At 41.3% G+C, this 25,783-nt stretch overlaps 1 protein-coding gene across 1 annotated transcript in view; it reads right to left on the reverse strand.

The window, feature by feature from the left end:
* LOC102378994 (partitioning defective 3 homolog B-like) overlaps window positions 1-25,783 on the reverse strand; it is a 462,493-nt gene that overhangs the window by 221,050 nt on the left and 215,660 nt on the right. The window contains exon 4 of the mRNA XM_025192649.1: window positions 13,928-14,037. Within this exon, the coding sequence (XP_025048434.1) occupies window positions 13,928-14,037 (110 nt within the window). The remainder of the gene's footprint in view (window positions 1-13,927; window positions 14,038-25,783) is intronic.

The raw sequence follows: 25,783 nt of genomic DNA on the forward strand, positions 1-25,783 counted from the left end.
GCGGCTGCCTAACCACTAACAGCCTTCCCTCTCCTCTGCTACAGGGGAGGAGGACCACACAGCAGCCATGGGGAAGCTGGGCTGCCCTGCTAAGGAGGGAGAACAGGGGGTAGCCCTGGGGGACTAGGGCTGCCCTGATCATTGATAGATCTGGAGCTCCTGCTCTCCCTACTTGGACTGGGCAGTAGAGGGAGAAAGTAGGAACAGAGGCCCCTTGTAGCAATACAAAAGTAACGTCTGTCTGTGGACTTTGTTTTTCCACAGGAACCGATTATCTGTTGTCTTTGACAGATTTCATTTGCATCTATGCAAATATCTATAAACTGTAGTAGGCAATGAATAATCAGGGTTTGTGTTCTTGGACATAATAGCAAGGGTCCACAGTGTACTGTAAAACAGGAGAAAAGCCAATACCCTAAACAATAAATATTCTAGCATTGCAGCAAATATCCATTTTTGAAACATGATGTACACTAAACATATTTGTTTATAAATGTCCATAAAAACAGCTACCTCTCTCTCAGTGGGAACATTCTGACTATAGAACGTGACATGTTCTTACAGAAGAATGCCTTGTGATAGGCATCAGTATCAGTAAAAATACAGGCAGTAGAACAAAATAACTAATGTATAGCAACTGTTAATTATTAGCTCCAAGTCAGTTAAAATCACAGAAAGCCTACTATCCATTTAAAAAAAAAGAAAGACATGGAGATATTCCCCACCCCTTATCTTCCAAAACCTAGGCTGTACTCAAAAGTACAATTAAATACTCTGAAGTTCAGAGAGTGCAAAGAATCAAAGAATTAAAAACACTCCCATTCCAAAAAAAAAAGAGAGCGTAGCACAAAAAATTTTTGCCTCTTTTTTTCAGCCAATCAAGTCACACATCTTGAATCTTTTTTAATATTTAGTTTAAATCGCCCAGTTTTTACTCTGAAGTACATAGCAATTTGTTTTTGGCACATATACCACAGCATACTGCACAATAAAGTTGAAAGAAAATTAACACAGGCAACAGAAAATCAGGAAGAAAAAGCAGCTTTTGTTAATTTGACAATCCTCAGCTACTTGCATGCTACACTTAACAGAAAATTCTTAAAGTAGCAGCTTTCATGGTTTAAAACTGCCAGACAGCTTTGGTTTCTGCAGTGCCTCACACCAACAACTTCAAAACTAACTCACTGCAGATGTCCCTATGATCATCTAATCAGACATCAAAAGCAGTACACTGACAAGCTCTCACGCTGATTATAAGTATTCTATATATGTTTCCACAGTATAAACACGCGAGCACGCACACGCACACACACGCGCTCACACACACACACACACACACACACACACACAGAGTAGCTACTTTAAAAATGGGATTCATCTATATCAGAATTTGATTTTCAAAACACACAAATGGTTCAGATAAGAACTGTTCAGCCCTTTGAGTGAAAATTCTTTTCAACCTCCCCAAATCTTCTTTCCAGTTCTAAACTACAATAAAAATGCTATTTAAAAGGGTAGTTAAATAATACTGGTGTTAGGAAAATTACACTAATACATTTCAGTGACTTGCAAGATATCTAAGAGCCTTACTAGTCTATGGCATTTGGTCTCAAACTTTTTTCTGGTATGTAACTCTTCTTAGATTTGTTATACTGCTGTATGCCTCTATGATTCTAGGTTATGGATAACAGAATTGTTATGTCACCACAACTACACTGCACCTCCTGCAACAACCTAGGAGACACTGTATAATTGTTTATTTTTCCTCTCTATTTATATTTCCCTTTTCCTTTCTTTTGAACTTCTATGCCTTCTTGCATATCTTTAAAAGTTCACCATGTTCTCACCTTAAAAAAGTAGGGTTCTATAGATTCATAGATTGTAGAGTCAGAAGGGACCACAATGGATCATCGTGTCGACCCCCTGCCCCTGGCAGGAAAGAGGACCGAGGTCAGATGACCACAACCAGGTGACTATCTGGGGTCATCTGACCTCGGTCCTCTTTCCTACCAGGGGCAGGGGGTCGGACACAATGATCTATGAAGAGAGCCAGGTACTATGGAGAAAACCAATGTGTATATCCAGTGAACCTTGCCTCCCTTCTTCCCAACCCACTTTTGCCTTCCTAAGTTTCCTTCAGCCTAGTGGCTGAAGCTGCATAGGCTTTGCAAAGCCACAGATTTCATTTTATCTAAGGGCCTGTCTGCATTTGAAAACTAGTTAAAGACTGATGTCAGGTGAAAATTTAAAGCAGAGTAGCTATTCCTGAATCACCACATGTGCAGACATGTCTTAACAAAGTACAGATAAAAATCAAGTATATGACCTTTCCAGCTTTGCCAACTCTTACAGCTCTATAACAATTCCTGTGATATTTGGTATCTCTCATAGAACGTCAGCTCCTAGAGTCACATGATTATGAGTGACCATCTAGCACAAAGGGACCAGATATTACAACTGGCTGAATAAGCCAGGGTGCATGAGTATTTGGCCCTGCTAAACATGCGGCACAAAGGTTTATCTTTTAAAAACAAAGCTACATAAAAACCCTCATTTCAATGCAGTCTCCTAGCTCTAGTCTTATCACAAACCAGCTTGAACAGCTGGAGTTACAAATTCTACAGCTAATATTAAATCACTATGTCAAAAAAGACCTTTATGCCATGCAGTGCTTTTAAATAACAGGATGTCATAAAATAATATTTTACCCTTTTTCTTAGAATATTTTTGTCTTTTTTTAATTTTGGAAGAGCTAATGCTAATCTTTAGCTCAAGAAAGATTTGCGTTGTATCATTAAATACTTTATGCTTACATATGTATAAAAAATGTATGTAAAAGGAACACTTAATTGAGTTGGGTTGGTACACACACACACACACACACACACACACACACACACACACACACTCCCTCCCATAATCTTCAGACACTTAATCACAAAGGCTAATACTTTAAAATCATAATTAACAGTGGAAGTACCAAAGGAGGTTTTGACCCTTTTCAACAAGGGCTTCAAACATAAAAGGTTCTGATTAAATATGAAACATATCCAAAATTGCAAATTATACATCCACAATGCATTAAGTAAAACAGGATTTGACTTGTGTTTAGTTAACTGGGTTGTTGGGTTGAGCCAGGGCACAGCTCTTCAATTGATCCAATACCTCACTGTATCTTTAAATATAGATGAAATGCTATTTAAAACAGCCTTCCCACTGATTAACTCAGAGTTCAGCTAAATGTCTTCTCCAAGAACGTGCCAATACAAGAAAACGAAAATCATAAAGAACGGAGGGCCCCCAGGGGTCAATGGGTTTACAACAGTGAATGAAATGTTGCCATTGACATCAGTGGGACATAACTCCCATTAACTTCAAAGGGCCCTGGAGTTCCCCCACTGAATCTTGTTTCCCTATCAGACTATGATGTTTTGCACCACATTCAAGTGAGTTATGCTTTTGGATTCAGATTTGGGTTAACTACTTTTCCATCAATATTTAGAAGATTTGCATCTTTTGTGCTGTGAAATCCAGTGGCTGCAACAAAACTCATGAAGACCCAACATATATTTAGGATTCTTCCACTGATGTCCACTTTCAGCATAAAAACTGTAGCAGTACATGCTGTGCTGCTGTATGCATTGCCACATCCTTGAAGATTATAACACTTACAAAGAAATATTACTGCTGTACAAAGTCGGCATCTTTACTGCTTCCATGGTGTTCTTGAGAGCGCTCAAGAACCTGCTCCTGCCCTGCACATGCCAAACCCAGAAATGAGGCAATGAAGAGACCCATGAAGATACCTCCCCCACATTGTCATTGCTCTCAATATCTGTGTTCAGAGTGTTCAAGAGCAACAATGGGGGCAGCTTCTCAAGACAACTTCAATCCCTCGTTTCCAGGTCTGGCATATGCGGAGCAGGAGCACGAGGGTGGGAGTGTGCTTTCTGGCATGTGGCACAGAGTATTCTTGTTTGCAATGCAAGCAGTATAGACATACGCATAGTGATTTCTGGCCTGCTGCTTGTGAATTTCAAAGGGAAAAATATTGTGAATATGCCTTAGATGATATTGCTCTAGCATATATGGTTAATTCAAAAAATACCTCTTGCTTAAGTCTGAGCAATTTGCATATTTCTGAATAGAACGTTACAGATAAACAACTACATACTACAGTCATTCCACTTAGATGTTGCAAATGCTATAAATGGCATATGTGAAATTGCTCAAAGGATTTGTCACCTGATCACAGAATCATAGAAAATTAGGGTTGGAATGGAACTCTGGAGGGTCATCTATTCCAGCCTTCTGCTCAAGGCAGGACCATCCTGAACTAGATCATCCCAGCCAAAGCTTTGTCTAGGTGGGTCTTAAAAACCTCCAAGGATGGAGATTCCATCACCTCTCTGGGTAACCTGTTCCAGTGTTTTACTACCTTCCTAGTGAGAAAATTCTTTCTAATATCTAACATAAACTTCCCTTGCTGCAACTTGAAAACATTGCTCCTTGTCCTGTCATCTGCCACCAATGAGAAAAGTCTAGCTCCATCCTCTTTCAAACCCAAATTCAGGTAGTTAAAGACTGCTGCTATTAAATCCCCTTTCAGTCTCCTCTTCTCTAGATTAAATAAGCCCAGTTCTCTCAGTCTTTCCTAATAAGTCATGTGCCCCAGTCCCCTCACCATTTTTTCTGCCCTCTGCTGGACCCTTTCCAATTTGTCAACATCCTTTCTACAGTGGGGGCGGTGGGCAAAACTGAACACAGTACTAGATGTGGCCTCACCAGTGCTGAACAGAGGAGAATACTCACTTCTCTTGACCTGCTGGCAACAATCCTGTTGATGTAGCCCAGTAAGCCATTAGCCTTCTTTACAACAAGGGCACACTGCTGGCTCATATTCAGTTTACTGTTCACTGTAATCCCCAGGTCCTCCCCCAGCTGCTGCCCAGCCAGTCATCCCCCAGCCTGTACTGATGCATGGGATTGTTCTGTCCTAAGTGTAGGACTTTGCAATTGCCCTGGTTCAACCTCAGAGATTTCCTTTGGCCCAATCCTCCAATTTGTCTAGATTCCTCTGAATCCTAGCCCTACCCTCCAGCATATCTACTAGTCCCCCCAGCTTGGTGTCATCTGCAAACTTGGAAGATGGCATAGAGTGCACCCCCAGCAAAACATTGAACAAAACTGGCTCCAGAACCGACCCCTGGGGCACTCTACTTGATACTGACTGCCAACTAGACATTTGATCTCAGAGAAGGAATTTCTTTGGCTAATTTATTTCATAGTTAATTATTTTATTTTCTACAAAATCCTATAACATCTCCGTAGAATGTTCTCTGTAATCCAAATCAGCATTGACTTCATCACAGATTCAGATGATCTGGACCTTTGAAAAGCGGGTCATAAATTTGTGTGCTAATCAAATGCAATCTTAAACAACCTTATTGTTATGTAAATAAACACTTTTCCATACAGAAAACATGACTGCAACGTTTTTAGATTGTATGTTTAACACACATGCTTTTGTCCCTCTACTTTAGTTTGAGTATACTGACACTTGGGTTAAATTTTAGAAAGTTAACTACAGTAAAAGCTCTGTTATCCAGCATCCCCTGGGAATGGGGGGATGCCGGATGTCACAACCCAAAGTTGTGGTTTTTTGTTTTTGTGTGCTTTGGCACCACTAAATTATGTCCCCGCCAAATTGCAGCTCCTTTGCACGGTAGAGTTTTCTGCTGCTATAGAGACCCCGCCTGCAAAAACAGTATTTCCCGCCAGTTTGTAGCTTTCTTTGCATGGTGCATTTCTTTTGCATCATAGTGATGCATTGTGCAAAGGTTTTCCCGCCATTTGTATTTAGATTCGTGCCACATTATTGGCCGATCCTAAATTATGCACACGTGGGGGCTAGCGATTGGCTTGCTAGCCGTATAAAGAGCTTGGGAGGTTTCCGCCCAAGTTGGAGAGAGAGAGAGAAAGCGATTGGAGTTTGGGAGAAAGAGCGTGAAGATCTCTAAGCGCTGCTAATCCCTTCGAACCCAGCTTTTCTTTTCTCCTTAAGAGGGCAATAGAGGGCCTATTTACCAAACCCACGGAGCTTCAACCACTCCGGGGCCAATTACCGAGCCGAACCCGCGGAGCTTCAACAACTCCGGGGTCAATTATCGGAGTCCTCTAGCGAGGATTTAAGCGGAGCTGAGCCTGGAAAACTGTCCAGCCTACACCACAACCATCTTTGGTGTAAGTAAACAATCTTTTAATCAACCATTATGCGTCCGTAACTAATTCTAGCTCGCCACCGGTCTTCTTCGACCCCGCGTGCCCGGGCTGCTGGCCACAGCCTGCGTGCACAAAGACGGGTTCGCATACCGCTCCTAGCCCGCACATGGCCGCATGGATGGGATCGGGAGGTGGCCCGCACACCGGATAACAAAATATGCCCGTTAATTGAGCAGCCCCGACCACCGCTTCTCCTGCCGCATCTGGGGCGTCCCTTTGCCCCTCCTGCGGCATCACTGTCCCTCCTGCTGCATCGCCGCCCGTCCCGCGGGCCCTGCAGTACAGGGAGGCGAGCCCCACACAGCCTGTTATGCCCCTGGGCCATGGGGGCTCAGTAGCACAGGCTGCTTTGCCCCTGGCTGCGGGGGCTAAGAGAAACTGGAAATGCTGTGGTGGGCACGTCCAGTTTCACTTTATCTTACAAGCCAGCATGCCAGTTAGTAGAGCATGCCAGCTTGTAAGATGCTGAACAGCACAGCTTTTACTGTACAATTTTAAAGGAAAACTTTAAGGAATTTGGTAGTGCCACCAGTAAGTATATTTAACTTTTACAGACTGTATTTAAAATCTTAATCTCTTATGGCTAATCTCTGTAATTCAGTTATAATCCTAGCTATACAAAAGTCATTTTAATTCATTAAAGAAATATATTTGTTGCAAAGAGAAAAAAAGAATAATTTTCAATATCCAAAGTAAAGACAGAACATACTAGTTTTGTGAAAATATTGTTTTAGCATATATTTAAAAGATCTTTCATATGTTCAGATATCAGTGCTCTGCTGATACTATCTTCTTTTCCAAACCTTTTCAGGTTTTTCAGAACAGAGAGTGAGAAATCATTCTGAAAGTAATATGATTTATTGTTTTTTAAATAACTGCCTTATGTTACCCAATACATTATGCCAAAGCCTCGCTATGCCAGCCCATGGCTATATGAGTCCTAGAAATGGAGTTTCAGTGATGTTACAAAACAAAAGGCAGCATTTCTGTCCAAATTCACAGATGATACTAAATTATGGGGTAAAGTTAACATACTACAGGGTAGGGGACAATTCCAGGCAGATCTGGACAGGTTGGAAAAGTGGGCAGAACAGAATAGGATGCAGGACAACAAAGACAAAGTGCTGCACCTAGGGAAAAGGAATCAACAGCGCATTTATACGCTGGGGGAGGACCTTCTCAGCAGCACAGCAACTGAAAGGGATCTTGGAGTCATTGTTGAAACCAAGATGAACATGAGTTGTCAGTGTGACAAAGCGATCAGTAATGCTAACTGCACTTTATCATGCATTAGCAGGTGCATGAAGAACAGGTCCAGTCAAAGCCCTATAAGAAGAGACTCAGGGACCTGAATCTCTTCAGCCTCTGCAAGAGAAGTCTGAGAAGTGATCTTGTGGCCTCCTACAAATTCACCAGAGGGGAAGGGGAAAGGGAGAGGTAGCAAGGAATAGGAGATGCCCTGTTTACCAGGGCACCCCTTGGAGTAATTAGGAACAACAGCCACAAGCTGACGGAAAGCAGATTTAGGTTAGACATCAGGAAGAACTTCTTTACAGTAAGGGGTGTCAGAATCTGGAATGGGCTTTCAAGGGAGGTGGTGCTCTCCCCTACCTTGTGGGTCTTTAAGAGAAGGCTAGACATTCACCTGGCTGGAGTCATTTAACCCCAGCACTCTTTCCTGCCCAGGGCAGGGGGTCGGATTCAATGATTTACTGAGGTCTCTTCTGACTCAAACATCTATGACTCTATGAATCAACTACTACCATATTTTTCTGGCATACAACATACCCCCTCGAATAAAAAATGTGCCTTGTTTTAGAAAGTCAGAATGACAAAAATAAATTTATTTCCTTGAAAATACCAGTAAGTACATTATCTTCCCAGGGAAATCACAGGCAGTTTGGGGGAGCAGGGGACAGGACTGTGGTTGCTCTTTTAACCCCCTGCCTCCAGGACACCGTGGCTATGACTGGCTGAACCAAATGCCCTCACTCCTCTTGTCTTATGGAGCTGAGCTGCAGTGGGGGAAGAGGGGGGGAAACCAGCAACATCTGCCAGTTCAACTAGATGCCCACCTAGCTGATTCACTAGGAACCTAAGTCCTGGCCATCCTGGTTCAGGAGGAAAAAAACAACAGATCAGAATATACTGGGGTGAAGATAAAAGGTGAACAGGTACAGCACCAATATAATAATGGGAATTTATTATAGACCACTGAGTCAGGAAGAAGTGGATGAGGAGGTGCCAAAATTATCCAAAATTATGTGATGGTGCTGATGAGAGACTTCAATTTTCCAGGCATCTCCTTGTCCTGACCACTAGGGAAGAATTTGTGGAAGATGTGAAGGTGATGGGAAACTTGGGCAGAAGTGATCATGATATGATAGAATTCATGATTGTAAGACAGGGAAAGCATGAAGTCTGCAAAACTAAGTTGCTAGATTTCAAAAAGGAAGATTTAAGGCAATTCAAGGAGGTAACAGGCACAGTAGCATGGGAAAAAAGATTGAAGGATACAGGCACCCAGGAAGGCTGGAAGCTTCTAAAGGGCATTTTATTGGAAGCCCAGCAAGAAACTGTTCCAACACAATGGAAACACAAGAAAGGCAAGAGACCAATGTGGCCACACAAAGAGCTTCTAGGATGCCTCACATGCAAAAGGAAAGCACACAGGCAATGGAAAGATGGGCAGGTCACCAAGGAAGCATACCAAGAAAGTGCAAGGACAAAGTGAGGAAGGCGATGTTAAAAATGAGTTGCACCTGGCAAGAGAAGTTAAAGACAACAAGAAGAGGTTATATAAATATGGTGGCCAGAAAATTAAGTTGAAGAAAGCTGTGGGTCCATTATTAAATAGCCAGGCAAACTCCTAACAGAAGATACAAAGAAGGCAGAGCTACTCAACAGCTACTTTTGCCTGTTCACAAAGAAGTTAAGCTGCAAACGGACATGTAATAAGGATTATTTGGATGAAGAAAGGGACAAGCTGAGGGATGAGATAACAAAACAAACAGTCAGAGAGCTTTTGACGGTTCTGAATTTATTCAGCTCAGCAGGATCCGATGACCTTCATCCCATGGGACTGAAGGAGTTGGCAGGGTAAATTTCCAAGACCTTGGCAATAATATTTACCAAGTTGTGAGAGATGGGCAAAATACCAAATGACTAGAACAGAGCCAACATAGTTGTCCTCTTTAAAAAAAGCAAAAAGGAGGCCCAGGCAACTATAGACCAGTTAAGTATATCTCAATCTCCACGAAGTTACTGGAGGATATTATAAGGAAATCTATTTGAAAGGATCTGGATAAGAAAAGGCTGATCAGAAGCAGTCAGCATTGATTTACTAAGAACTAAGCATGCCAAACAAATTTTGTGGATATAGTTTATCTGGACTTCAGCAAAGCTTTTCACAAAGTCCCACATGACCTCATAAACAAATTGGAGAAATGTGGGCTAGACAAAACTACTACAAGGTGGATAGACAACTGGCTGGATAGCCACAAGCAAAAGGTAATTACAAATGGATCCATGTCAGAATGGCAGGAGGTTTCAAGTGGAGACCCAAAGGAGTTTGTCCTGGGCCTAGTGCTGTTCAATAGGGGTATGCGAAATGGGCCCTACTGGAGTCGGATTTGTCCCGAATCGGGGACAGTGATTCGATTAATTGATTCAGGTCACTATCCCCAATTCGATTTGGCCAAATCCGAATCTGAAGATTCAATGCTGATTCAGAGAATCGGCAATTTGGACACAGACGCAGCTTTAAATGCTTTTTCTACATACCTCGAGGTACCAGCATGGCTCATGAATGCTGCAATGCTGGGGTGGATGGAGCATGCCACAGAAGTTTGAGAGGGTCCCCCACATTCTCAGCAGTAAAACCTGGAAGTGGACCAGAACTACCTCTTGTCCACTTTCGGCTCTGCCAGGGAGCGTGCGGGCCCCCACCCCGCACTCCCTCAGTTCAGTGATCAGTCACAGGGGGACCCCGGGTGCCCTCCCAGATCCAGGAGGCACCGGTTACCAAGGTGGGGGAGCACGGCCCCCCCCGTGTGCTCCCCCACAGACCTGGAAGTGGACCGGAAGTGCTTCTGATCCACTTCCGGGTCTACTGCCAAGCACGCTGGGGTCCACCCTGCGCTCTTGTGGGATGCTCCATCCGCCCAATCATCACAGCATTCATGAGCCACCTGGTACCTTGAGGTATGTAGAAAAAACATTTAAAGCTGTGTCCATGTCCGAATCGCTGAATCTTTTTTAATCTCTCCGAATCAATTTGGAGGGTTCTGATTCAATTCAGAGAGATTAAAGTGTCCCCTGATTCAATTCAGATTTGGAGATTCAGCCACTGAATCGGGCTGAATCTCCACTGAATCGAATCAGGGACCGAAGCTTCACATAGCCTTGCTGTTCAATGTGTTTATTAATTATTTGGATCCTAGAATAGAGAGCTTCTGGAGCAAATTTGTGGACATCATGAAACTGGGAAGGACTATGAGCATATTGAAAGATAGGAGTATGGTTCAGAAGGCTCTTCACATATTGGAAAGCTGGGCTGGAGCTAACAACATGAAGTTTAATGCTGACAAATACAAGGTGCTAAACCTTGGGTGCGTCTATATGATACACTTTACTGCACAGCACATTAATTTGTTGAGCAGTAAAGCATCACTGTCTACACATGTGCAGCAATTAGGGTGCAGCAGACTAATATGCCAAGCTGCTGGATAATTCCCTCAGATACAAGTGGTATCTAGCAGCAGACTAAATTATTGAACTTAAACGCACATGTAGATGGTGATGTCAGGATTAGTTTACTCCGGCTCAAATTGAGCTGCAGTATATTCAGTCATTAATTGCACATGTAGACCTCCCCCTTGGAAATAGTTAAAAACAAATATAAATTGAGTAACATCTGGCTGTATGGCAACATTACAGAAAAGGAACTAAGAGTTCTGGTAGCATCAGTTTCAACATGAGTCTGTAGTGTGATAGAGCTGCACAAAAGATGAAGATTTTGGGCTACATCATTAGGAGCATTAGGTGCCCTCAGCTTCCAGGCTGCTAACATCTGACATTCAAGAAAGGACCACAGGGTGAAGTTTGCGTGCTGGCCAGATGTACCTTCCCTCTGTGACAGCCATTGAACTGGTAGATACAGCACTGGGAGGAAGGGGGGGCGATATTTTGTTTGCCTTACTTGCATTATTCTTACCGGCTATCACTATGTATCAATAAAATTTATTACTGAATGGAAGAAGTTTTGGTTGGTCTGAGGGTTTGGGTCCAGCCGGAACAAGGTATGTAGATCATAAATCCAGTGCCAGCAGAGGCAATCGGATCTCTTTATTCAGCACTGGTCAGATCTCATCTAGAGTACAGTGTGCGGTTTTAGGTTCCGCATGTTCAGCTTGCAGAAAATGCACTTAAGAGGAGACATGAATGCAATCCAAATATCTGAATAGCTGCCATAAAGAAGAGGGAAAACATTTTTTTCTCTCTCGTTGCAGAGTAGGACACAGAACAATGGCTTGAAGCTCCAGCAAAGCAAGTTTAGATCTAAGGAAAAACTTCTTCACTATTAGAATGGTAAGGCAGTAAAGTAGACTACCCAGGGAAACTGTGGAATCTACGTCACTGGGGGTGTTCAAGAATAGGTTGGATAAGCATTAGTCAGGGATGATCTAGGACTAGTTATGTCTTTGATCTACTGGGTATTTCCCATGCTTCTAGGCTTTGCTGGTTGCTATATGGAGCCAGGAAAGATTTTTTCCCCACTCTTGTTACTACATGTCAGGGTTTTTTTGTTTGTTTATTTTTTGCCTTCCTCAGAAGCACTGGCTTTTGGTTGTAGCCAAGACTGGAGATTTTTACTTGGGTGTGCCGTTGCTCCTGCCAGGAATGGACCTGGATGTCCCCAACTATAGGGTCTTGCCCCTCCACTCAGGTTTTAAGTCAGGAAAGAATTTTACATCGTGATCAGACAGGTATATGGAGGTTTTGCTTTCCTTTGTATCTGTTCCTTGGATTTCTTGAGTGTATTTTAAAAACCATCACAGAAGCAGGTCACTGACCACCACTGCCCCGCTACTTTACCTGTGGCAGGTTAGGGTGTTATGCCTTGTGGTTGTGTCAGGATTAACTGCTTGGTCATAAAGAATCATCTTTCTAGACCTCAGGGTTGGAAATGGAACCTGAGAAATGTGAACTTTAAGTAAACAAATTTACTGACTGGATTTATCTACACTGGATTTTTTTTTTTTAAGAAAAAAAAAGTTAAAGGACTATGAATAATAGTCCAGGATATTCAAATATTCAGGAAGCATCTACAGGCATGCTTACAAATGTGAGCTATTGATAATGTGGTATTAATACTCAAGTAACTTCAGGCAAAGAATGACAAACAGCCTGGAAGAATAGTTTTGAGAGGTGATCTGCCATGGGGTATTAAACCTTCAACCTAAAAAATGATGACAATTTAAACCTTGATATTAAATATTTCACTGATAGTAACAGATTGACATAAGCAATCTAAATTTATCTCCCCATGCCTACCCCTGATTCTGCACATACCCAGCTGCCAAAACTACCAGCTTCTCTGTTTACCACCTATGATACAGATGGTACTAGCTACCACTGTGTCTACTTGGAACTTCTCTCAGGCATTCAAACAGAAGAAAATGAGCTAGCATAAATGAAAATTCTCTTGTGCGTGCCAATTTACAAGAGTAAGTTGACACAAGCTTTGGCAACAATCATCTGACAAGAAATTCTAAGTCAGCTTAAAAAGAACTGACAACTGAACTAGGATATTGCCAAAGTTCAAGTCTGCACAAGGCCATTATATGCAAGAAGGATTTCTGGCTCTCCAAAAACTATTCAAATTTGCAAATATCACAACTCTATAAAATATGCTGCATACGAAAAAATATTAGGAAAAAATTGGAGGAGAGTTAGCAGTACAAAGAGGATCAATGGACAATTAAATAGGATCCAGTACAAGAGATTGTGTCAGTTGGCAGTATTTACGAAACTGAGATCCATTGCCATCATCCATAACTTCTATGAGTCATTCAGTTCTCTACTCTGTTACCTTGGTTATGAAGCTGTAATTCATTAGTTAAATCAATATTCAGCTGGTGTAATACAGTAAAGTCAGACATGCTGAATTTTTCCAGCAAACAGGCCTACTAATCCAGGTCCTTTCTACTTGATGTATTTATGTATCCCACGTGACATTCAGGTTCAGCATAATCTAATTTCATTATTAAAAAAAGTTTTTAGCCCTTTAAAATTGCTGAATTCAAAGTGTTAGAAAATTCCAAGTATAATAAATGCAATGCTGCATTCATTAGTCTATAAGTTGCCAGAATGATGGCACTATGAAATGTAAAGTCCCTTATTATCCCATTCATTCTCCCATTAGTAAAAGTGAGCCTCCTATTATTAACTGATGATCATTTACAATAAAAATATATATATTCTGTCCCACAGAATTTAATTAGAAATAGAATTCAGCCCTTTCTACAGCATGAGTATGACATCCTTGTTTTAGAGGCAAATTAGCTTAGCTCACAAAGAAGGTATATGTACCAAAATAAAAAAGTTTAACTCTTATTTAAAACACTAACCACATGATACCTACTGCCACAACAGGCTTCAGACTATGGTCACTGTGATGTGAAGCACTTGGATGGAAATCAGTAAGTGGACCAAATGCAGAATCACTGCTCCTCCTCACTAGCAGTGGTGTGCCTAAAGGACAAAAAAAAAGATCAAGGGTCAAAATAGATGAAGGGGAAATTAATACACAACATTGCATGTATAATTAAAAAGACTTCCAGCTTTTACATGCACGTGGTTTTTTTTCTTTTTTACTACTGTCCATAAATTATTAGATCTGATAGCATTCTGTCATTCATTACCCACTGACACAAAAATGAGAAGACTAAAGACACAACTGTACAATCCTCTGCTATGGCAACAGTAATTTGTCTAGATGTGGGCTGAAATCAAAAGCTGCTGTCAAACAGGGGAAAGGGGCACATTCTCTCAGAAAAAGTAAAATAGCTTCTTGAAATCGCAAGCATCCATGGCCATATGCATGATCATAATAATATCAAAATCATATGCTCATTTTAAGAAAGTGTCACATAACCATAATTATAGAAAATTAGGGTTGGAAGGGACCTCAGGAGGTCATCTAGTCTAACCCTGTGCTCAAGGCAGGACCATCCCAAACTAGATCATCCCAGCCAAAGCTTTGTCTAGCTGGGTCTTAAATACCTCCAAGGATGGAGATCCACCACCTCTCTGAGTAACCTGTTCCAGTGTTTTACTACCCTCCTAGTGAGAAAATTCTTTCTAATATTTAACTTAAAACTTCCCTTGCTGCAACTTAAGAACATTGCTCCTTCTTCTGTCATCTGCCACCACTGAGAACAGTCTAGTTTCAACCTCTTTCAAACTCCCCTTTAGGTAGTTGAAGGCTGCTATTAAATCCTCTCTCAGTCTTCTCTTCTCTAGACTACATAAGCCCAGTTCTTTCAGTTTTTCCTAAGTCATGTCCCCCAGTCTCCTGATCATTTGTGTTGCCTTCTGCTGTACCCTCTCCAATTTTATCCACATCCTTTCTATAGTAGGGGGTCCAAAAGTGAACACAGTACTCCAGATGTGGCCTCACCAGTGCTGAATAGAGGGGAATAATCATTTTCCTTGACCTGCTGGCAAGACTCCTACTGATGCAGCCCAGTATGCCATTAGCCTCCTTTACAACAAGGGCACACTGCTGGCTCATATTCAGCTTATTGTCCACTGTAACCCCTGCGGCAGAATGCCATCTCTGTTTCTCCCCAAGCTCTGCTATCAAGCTAATTACCTATTTGACAATTTGGTTACCATGGTCACTGCAAAGGGCAGATACCCCTGGCCCCATTGGCTTCAGGCAACCCTTAGTTGTAGCCTGAGCTGGATACATTCCTGAGGTAGGGGGAAACCTGCTCCTTCTGTCTACATGACTGGCCTCACATACCTGGGTCGGGCGTGGAGGGGGGGGGGGGGTGTTAAACTCCCTATTGTTCTAAGCAATGTCATCAAGACTGGGAGGGGGCTGGAGACCCTGCCAGTCTACCTGGCAACCAGTGATGCATTTCAAATTGGATGGCTGGCAGCCAACAACTGCTGGCCTTCACTGGATCAGGTAAGTGAGGTCATAAGGTAAAGACTGCCCAGAAGGAGGGGCTGCAGCCATGATGAAGACTCTCAGAGAAGTGGGACCATCTGAAACTCTCTCTCTCTCGAAACTCATGTTCAATGAACTGCCTGCCTCCAGAGGGAATCTCCACCTGCCTCTGGATGATACCTGTGAATAAGCTACTTGGGATCTAACTAGATATAATGCTTGCAGTAACTCAGATGCATGATCAAAGGCTACCATGCCACTGTTTGCTCTAAGGTATTTCTCTAATATTGCTCTACCTTGTACCCTATTCCAAACCTCCTCCTTGTAACCAATAAAGTTCTCCTTTGTACCTTGCGTGGGAGACTTATTGGGAGAGGGTCTAGAATTTATGCCTTGGGGTCCCCTTGGTTTGGCTGACTAAGGGTGCTTCAGACTGAGGGAAGCATCCCAAGTTCTTGCAGTAAGTCAAGTACCCCTCAAGGACTACTAGGCCTGTGTTTCGCAGGGGGCACAGAGCCAAAATCAGTCCAGACCCTGGGTGGTGGCAGTGTTACCCCCAGGCTTGCAGGTATGCTCCAGGAAGGGGGTTGGCCAGATGCAAGGCATCCCCAGGGAGCCACTCGGAGCCTGGAAGGTGGCTGGGTGCAGTGAGGTGGGTGGCTCAGAGCAGGAGCATCCGCTACTGGCCCACCACAACTCCCAGGTCCTTTTCTGCACCACTGCTGCCCAGCCAGTCAGCCCCCAGTCTGTATTGATATATGGGATTATTCCATCCTAAATGCAGGACTTTGCAATTGTCTTTATTTAATCTCAGATAAGATACAGTTCAATAAGCACAAGATACAGAGATTGTGCTTGTTTTGTTAGCTGCTAGTATTTAACAGTAGTGAGTTGTTCAGGCTGACATTTATAGTATCAGCTTTTATTTTGTTGTTCAACACTAGCCTGGCAGAAAAGGATCCCAGCATCTCATTTTAGAAGTTCCATTTTTTCCTTGAAGATATCTGAGAGAATGTTGGATGCTTATTCATATTTCTCTCAAAACTCTTAAGTAATAAAAGAATGTAATGATACAAAGAACCACTTGGGTTGTAATGCCACCAGTGTACAGATGACATACGCTGTCTTTTTATAAGGCTTCCATGATGCATCTCTTGAAACTGTTTTCCCAGTGTTTGACTGAGGCAGTAAGCTGACTATGATCAACAAAGATGATCAGAGATGAGGGTGTTTTGTAGATGCAAACATCCAGAAGTTGTGTCAGAAGCTTCAGCATCTGCCATGCATTATTAAGAACTGCATTCTTTGTCACAAACATACCCTTGCACTCTGATTCACCATGGATTCAAAAGATAACACCTGTGTCCATAAGCAGTTGTTTTATATATGCATTTGACTAAACAGCTTCAGCAAATTCTCATTAAGTAGGATCTCACTGGCATTGTCCAACTGTTCAGGCCAATATGCTCTACAATGAGCCACCCTCAAAGACAATTCAGAACCAGAATGAAGTTGCCCAGCTGCAAGGATGTGCTAGTTCTATGAAAAAGAATATAATACAACTCTAAAAATAAAGGTGTTGCGTTTTTTTTAAATTAAAGTATTTCTCATATTAATTAAAACAGTGAGAGGGATTTTTCTTCAAGTCATGTTCAAGATAAAAATACTTTATCTTTGGACTGAGACCAAACATATAAAAGGATTATTTTTCAGAAGTTGCAACTGAGTGAAAACAGGGTTATAACCGAAAGCTTTACAATATTAATTATAGTGGTTGCTATTGGTGGCAGCTATAATTACCAGTTCTATAGCAGAAGTTGAGTAATTTTCAACAGAAGTTCTGAAGTTAGAGACACTAATAGAATACAAGAATTACTGAGCCAAATTCATTTCCAGTGCAATATCGCTGGCTTCACTAGAGTTACACCAGGAATGAATTTGGCTACTGCACAATATCAAACTGGAGTAACAAAGAGCCTAATCCTGTCTGCCTTACTCACTTTAGTAGGAACTTACTAACACAAGTAATCTATTACGAATTTAAGGGACAAAGTACTATTCAATATGAATACGAAAGACATAATTAGGACCCATATCTATGTTGGAGAGAAAATGATTTCAAAGTCCTTTGTTTGCATGAACAATGAAACAGTAAAAAGTGAATAAGTTTTACCGGCTTAAATGATATTGGTCACGATACAAAGAACTTTTTTATATTTTTAAAAGTGTATTTGGAAACAGCCGAGTGATTTCTATATTTATCAACCTAGTATAATTTTCAAAAAGCATAAAAGCATAGATAGTAGATTAAAGTCACTCTGGAATGGTAAATGTATCTAACACCCTAGCACATTTGTCCTTTGACTTTAACATTTTTCTTGTCTCAAGTTTGTTTTTGTTTCAACATAGTACTTGAGACTGTATGTTTCCCTCTCTTTCTATATTAACTTTGATAAGAACATATTGGACCAGCTTCAGTTTGGGTTTCAATCTACTAACAGCACAAAACCTGCTTTATTAGAGGAAGTTATTAAAATGCTGCTTCTGACAATTACTATTTCTCACTCATCCAATTTTTCTCCAAATATAACAATTAAAATTGGTCATTTCAATCCTTTTAGATGGACATCACAGATAGACAAACGTCTGTTTCTTTCCTGAAATGCTACCACTTTTACCAATCTTTCTTAGTTATTCCATTTAAATTCCCAGATGCCTTTTCTATGAAGCAACATTCAAACGACTGCCTTCTTTTTCATGGGTACACACTTGCTTTTTTGGCCAGTGTGTCTTTATTTTTTTAATTTACACTATTAGTTCAACTCAAACTGTATTGAATGCATCATTTTTTTACAGTACCAGCAACTCTAATCATACACTTGCTCTGCCTACCTTCAGAAATTTAAAATCCAAATTCATCACAGCTTTCTTCTTCTAAATACCTAAAAATATAGATGTTCTGATGAACATGAGGAACATCCTTAAAATGATGTTCTTAACTCTTTGATTCTTGATTTAATTGCATTGTTACCTTGGCCTTTTCCTTGATCTTGATCTACTTTCAATCCCTTGGTCTCCCATATCTTAACTTCCTCTCATATCTGTGACAGGAGCAAGCTTTCATGCCAGGTGCAAGCACTGACCTGCCTCCTGTCTATGGGCTAGCCACCCACCTCACTCACCTGCCATACCTTGATGTAATAGTATTGAGGATGTTAATCAGGTGGGAAGCTGCCCATTTTGAACCCTGATGTTCAGGAAGATCTTCACAGCTCCTTTCCACCCATACACTACGGCCCAAGCCTTGCAGATGGCATCTCAGGCAGCTAGACTCAGCCAGATCCTTCATCCATTAGCTGTGGTCCACTCTCTGGGACCTTCAGCTCCCCCTTTGGCCCTGGCCCTGTCTCAGGCCACTTGGGACCCCAAGCCTCTTTTGCAGTTTTGCAAAGAGCTCTACACAGGCTGTCAGAGTTCCAGCCTTCAAGGGGCTGTGTGAAATAAGAGGAGGGTGGTCAGGCAGGGGGCACCATGTCCATGTACATGCACATGACTGCCAGGCAGCCTGGAGAGCAGCTCCCGCAGATAAGTGCAAGGGGTGGGAGGGAGGGAATTGAGGCCCCATAGGGAGGAAGGGAGTTGGTAATATGTACACAGTTTATCCTGTCTCCCCAATTTTCTCAAGCTATCTTGTCTGCTGGATCACAAACCAAACAAACTAGAAGAAAATGCATATTATCTCTACTATTGCTGCTTCTCTGGCCAGTTGCATTTGCCCCAGCAAAAAACATACTTCCTACATAACTGCATAGTGTTAATCTAAATTTTGAATCCGGGGGGCGGGAAATCCTCATTGTTGCACTAACTGCTTTCTATCTTCTTTTAAATGAATAGCAAAAAATAAAATGTGATTGCTGTTTCAGCTTTTTCTGTAAGTAGCTGAAGAATCTGAAATACAGAGTAAGGTATCTATAGTCCTAAGAGGTATTCAATGCTGTACCATATGTACAACATAAGGCACCATCAGAAGTATAAAAAAAACAACTTCCCAACCCACTAGTAAGTTAAAAAGGGTCACCAAATAAAACCTATTAAGTGGAATTTATTTAAACCTATCACAATAAATAAAACCAAGGTCTTATGCTCTCTTCAATTAAATTTTCAGGAATGGTAAAAGGCAGGCAGTTTTGGTACTTTGTTCATTCAGATGTCATCTGCAGGTACATTCATGTAAATATGCCACTGACTATCATATTAAGAAAGAGACATATTGTGGACACCAAAGGTCTGTTGTCCTTTCTACATGATAAACTTAACGCATATGTTTGAGATGGTAACAAGAATTATAGAACTTTAAGTGGGATGTATAATAACCATGTAATTCCAGCTCAAAGCACATGCTAATCCTTATGAAAAAGGCATGGAATTCTTGATAGTGACACAGACAGTACAAATATTCTTTCAAGATAATAAGCATAATTAAGCCACTGTATGTAGATAATGGTCCCCAGATAATACATTCAGTAAAAGTATGGTAGAGGTGCATTACACATACATAGCTTAAATTTGCTCATCATGGTCTTCCTCAGAACATTGATAATATACAGTGAAGACCAACATTTTCCATCCAGTGCAGACATACTATAGGTAACTGGATACATTTTCTTATAAAGTTCTGTCATCATCTTTTCCTTTGCTAGTTTGGGAACAAAATGTTTCCCCTCTCATGCAGCTCTCTTTTTATTATCTTGTATTTCCATGCTATTCTATGTATGGTGTGCTGTTGTTCCTGAACATTTGTTATAATAATCAGTGTAAACTTAGACAGAAAAGGCAGGGGGGTTGTGAATGCCAAATCATATAACAGCCTTTTCTGGGTGCCACGTTAATAATGTAATCAGATTATTCTCAAAAGTTTATCCCCGGAAGTTCAAGAATTAGAGGTATTATCCCATCTTGTTGCGTTAGGTGTATAAATCCTAGATAACAGAAATTCAGATATACCCCTAAATTAGAAATGCCTTCTCATTACTATAGTTTATCAAATTAATTAGTTCAGGGAGGATTTTTTAGAAGGGGTAAATGTGCAAAATACTTTCTGTTCTACACTTCGAGTATACAATCACATATTCTATTAGACACTAAAGGCTTTGAAGTGTACATGGATGTGTAAAAACTATTGTTATATATTTAAGCTTTGACGAGTCTGATAAGAAAACACCCTGCAATCTCTCTCTCAAAGTGAGCACCGTATCATTTATTTGGAAGCCATGGCACCACCCTACAAAAGGATGAATATCTCTCTGGATTCATTGTTAACAGTATATTTTCTCCTAACCCATATACTTTGGAAAGTATTTTTGACTAAAATAATGGCTGATAAAGTTTATGGTATATAAACCCACTTTGTTTTAAATAAGTTATTTGTGGGAAAACAGGAGAAAAGAACTCTGCCATTTGAATAAGCACAATGGCAGAGAAAACATCTCCAAATAGAATATGTATTTCACACTCCTTTATTATTATTTTGTGAATATTTCATCAAAACATTTACACAGAGATGAATGTTCATTCTGAAGAAGTAACATTCCTCTGTACTCTGTGACATACTTTCTTTGCCCTATATAGGATCAAAAGTCACCATTTGTCTGGGGCTCTATTTTACTGAGAAATAAAGTGAACAATATGATGACAAAGTGTATGCTGACTCTTCTCTCCTCTGAGCTTGGATCCTCTGTTTTTCCTTCAGAGCAGCTTTCTCCAGTGCCTCTATATTTCAGTTTCTCTCTCTATGTCAGTTTTGAAACTCGTTTCCTCTCCTCTTCCAGCAACCAGCATCAAGCCTGAGGTTATCAGACCAACATCAGTCTCTGTCCCCAGAACAGAGGAGCAAAACTTCTTGTACATTCCACTGTGGCATTTACTGACCTTCCATCACATATGTCGTGTATTTGAAAATGAATTTTGCTGTCATTTGTTATGGTAAATACAACCATCTATACTACTTTGGGGCCAAGCAATCAAGTAATATCAACATACAAAATGCAAATGCTATTTTTAGATTGTGTCAAGGGCAACCAAGCAGTCTTAATTCACAAAATACAACATATCTTCTTCCTTCCAGATAGAAGAGAATGGACAATTTTAGACAACAGCATAAAGGAATACTGGATGGAATGCTTTGAACTGGCTAGAAGGGGAATTGCAATACATCATCAAAGAAGTTAAAGTCATAATTTCAAAATTGGTCCCTGTTCACAAAAAGGCTGACTGCAAAGGAAAGATACTATCCATCAATCATGTATCAAATTGCCACAGAAAAGGCCATACCAATGACAATTACATTTTTGGCTCCCTCAATATTATTTGTTCCCAAGACCAAAAAAAAAAAAAAAAAAAAAAAAATGAATTCTCTCATTTACAAATACACACACAGAAATTCCATAGCAAATGCTTCTGATCCAATTTCAAAATACTTCTATCCATTGTTAAATGCATGAAGAAATGCAAAAGTACAAATCTGAAATTAAGTTTTCATTATCTGTTGGATCGTTATTAAATAAAAATTCTCAACATAGTAAACAGACAGAGGGTAACAACCATTTAAACAGGAGGTCATCCTGGCTTTCAAGCCAGTTCTCTAATGAATCAACCTAGGCACTGGAAACACAAACACCACATATTGTTTTTAAATCCAGAAAAGCTCATTATTATTTACATACTAGCGCAAGAATTCCAAGTACAATTACGATTCACATATTGACAATAACATTTCTTATCCCTGTTCACAGTACCCAGTAAATGGGTGGGTTTTTTTAATTTTGCTACAAAAATTTCAATCACGCAAAAGACATTTTCACTAGTCATTAAATTTCAGATTATTAAATAGGGATGGTTAGATTCTCTCAGCTTTCAGATTCAGTACTTGCCAACACCAGAGCATAGTGTAATTGCATCACTATATAGTGCACCTTAATAGTCACATTTCACCTTAATCATAAAGCCCTGTCATATTTCTTTTATAATACTCTGATACTTTGGGGATTTTAGGGTTAAAGTCAGTTTAAAATTGGTCATAACAATAGCTATACATACAATTTTAGATGTACGATTTCCATTTTAGGAACTTCTAGAGTGACTTATCATAATCATTTTTAAATTCCAATCAACAGGAGTATTAGATTAATGAATAAAAACAATACAAAAAATTGGGCAACTGATTCAAACTAATCCTCCAAAGAGAAGTAAATCTATTTCTAAAGTATATCTCCTTTATAATTTAATTCAGGATATAGAATATAAAGTATTTCTCCACCACTTAATGTAAAACCTACTTTGTGGTATGGAAAAAATCAAATTACAAATAAAATCTTGGAAAGGCTTAAACAAAGATATAATACTTTTTAAAGGTGTAAGGAGAAGTTTAAATAATGTGAGTCTTTTTCTTTTGTACACGTTATAAAATCTGTAATTTACTTTCATTAATCTCATTTACAAATACAGTAATTGCTCTGACCACGTCCAGGACCAAACTTTTTTGGAGTTGTCTCACTGTTTTAAGAGGCATATTATGACACCACTATTTTTATCTTGGGTTTTCATGTTTACTTAGTAATGCACCAATAAGGTGTGTAATTTTTCAATAGTACAGTTCATTCAGACCCTTATGTTGCATAACTGAAATAAGTCAGCATGAAAAGAAATTGAAGAAATTAATATTTTCTTCTTATCTGAGGGCATTATACATTTTACAAAAGAATGACCACCAACTCCTGTTTGCCAACATGCCTTACCCCTCTATTACAAGATCTTGTTTAAGAGTATTTCCTCTCTGAAGGATAACATGGAATTTGCGGATTGGATTTTACTTCCCCATCTCTCCCACCAGCCCCATCTCCCACCAACCCTCTACCCCCAACACACACACAGACAATTAAACCATCACATTTACTATATCCCAGCTGAGATGAGAATTTACTAATAATCTTTGTCAGCATAGAACAGTTGCTTATATGATCCACCAACTGAATGCTTTTGGATTGGGTTCCAAAATGCCTCTGATTTATAATTAACTGAATCATTGTCCATTGGACAAGTATTTACCGTGGGTGGATGATGATATAGCAAGGGAACAGGCTGGAGTGCTAGATTTTAAAAACTTGCTCCAAGTGATATTACAGTTGCAATTTTTTTTTTTTTTAACGTTTCTGTAATTTCGTTTCTGGTGATACAGAGTACAATAATGTTTTATTTTCATTCTGTTAATATTAGTAAACTCCTATGCACAATGTCAAGTGTCTAACTATAAATAATTTTCCATCCATTTTGCCTGAAGATGACAGTTTGTATTAAAGTCTACCTGGCTACAATCATGAGTGCCATCTTATAATCATACTGCTGATTCTGAATCAATTTTATTCAATTTTGCTTTATGAGGCCCAATCTAAATCCTTGCATACTCATGGTTGAGAAAATTGTGGACCCACTATTGACAAAAATTAGCAATCTACTTTGTAAAAGTAGGCTATCAATGATGCTCAGACATCCTATTAATCTCAGCTGTTGTATTAATCTCTGGGCCAGGGGTGAGCAAAATATGGCTGTGGGCTGGATCCAGCCTGCAGTGGGTCCCTCAGTCCTGCCTGGCCTGGGCACCGCCCAGCTGTGGCATGTCCTACTGCAACCTGGACACACAGTGGGGCTGGGATGGCTGGCTCTGTAGCTGGACTGTCTTTCTAGGCAGCCCAAGTGGCAGTGGCTCATTCTGGCTGCCGCTGGCCCTAGCCCCACAGTACTGTTGGGGACCTACGCGCATAGCCTCAAATAAACCTGTACCATACCTGCACCAGACATGCCCACCTAGGCTCAGCAGGGGCAGCAGCTGCTGCAGCTAGGCACAAACTGTTGCTCAGCATGGGGGAAAAGCAGTCCCTCCCCATTGCCGCTGCCAGGACCCTCCCTGCTGCAGCTGCCCAGAGCCTGCGCTCTGCGCTGCCACCCTGCCCTCCTGGGCAGCTCGGAGATGGCAGAGCGGGCTCTGGGAAGCTGCAGCAGGAAGGACCCAGCAGTGGTGAGAGGGAAGGGCTGCTTTTCCCCTGCACTGAGCAACAGTCTTTGACCGGTTGCAGCTGCTGCTGAGCCTGTGTGGGAGAGTCCAGAGGAAACGTGAAGCAGGCTGAGTTGGGGCTATGCGCATGGGTCCTCACTGGTACTGCAGGAAGGAGCTGCTGCCATCTAGGCTGCCCAGAAAGGCAGTCTAGCCGTTGAGCTGCCCCACTTCTGCTGCATGCCCAGGGAGCAGCAGCAAATGCCATGGTTTTGCAGTGCAGAGCAGGCATGGGGCTGGGGTCATGGCTGTGCGTGCAGATTCCAGCTGATCAGTTCCAGCAGGGGTGAGTCTGAAGTGGGTGGAGGGTGGAGCTGAGGCTGCATGCTGTTGGTGGTGGTGGGCAGGCACTGCAGGGTGCGCAAGCTCCGGGCTGTTGTGGGCCAGAGGCGGGTGCTGACCGGCTCAGGGGGGACACATGCAGGGGGACTCCCATGCACATCCCACTATACCTCACAAACCCTCCCCCATGAACCCCACAACCAAAACCTCCCCCACACAAACACCATATCCACCTACACCCTCCTCTACACACCATGCAGAAACCCGACACCTGTCCCCACATGCACACGACTCTGGGAAGAGTGCCACTCACTGCTACATGCACACACCCCAACACACATGCACCTACACCTCCCCATGCACACCCCATAACCACCCTCCCCCTCCCCCACACCCCACAAACACACACACAGTCCCCCACAAACCCCATACCCACCCACCCACACCCCTACAATGTACAAGAGTAAGACTTCATTTTGAGCTATTATGCAATCACCTCTACATACAACATGCAAAAACACAAATAAGGACAAAAATATTGTTTAAATAAAATTAAAATATGTTACTGTCAATGTTTGATTTTAGTATATACTTTGGTTTTTTTTCTGGTTCCAAGATGGCAGACCCCCTTCCCAAAAGGAGTACTTTCGGGGGCAAGGGAAGAGAAGTCCAGTGGCAAAGGTCAGGGGGTGGGACTCCCGGTCCTAAGATGGAAACCAAGGGGCAGGGCACCTGTCAAGGGGCAGTGCTACCCTTGCGACCCTCAACAGCTTACCAAAACTTAAGCAGCCCTCGAGCCAAAATAACTGCCCATCCCTGCCCTAGACTCTCTCTCTTTTCCCATTTCTGAGGAAAGGATAAGTATTTACAGATTCACAGTTTAGACCTGGAACGGACCTCATATTGGAGCAGCTCTAGTCATTTTGATTTCA

Source organism: Alligator sinensis, unplaced genomic scaffold, assembly GCF_000455745.1.
Source record: "Alligator sinensis unplaced genomic scaffold, ASM45574v1 scaffold755_1, whole genome shotgun sequence".
In the NCBI taxonomy this organism is placed as follows: Eukaryota; Metazoa; Chordata; order Crocodylia; family Alligatoridae; genus Alligator; species Alligator sinensis.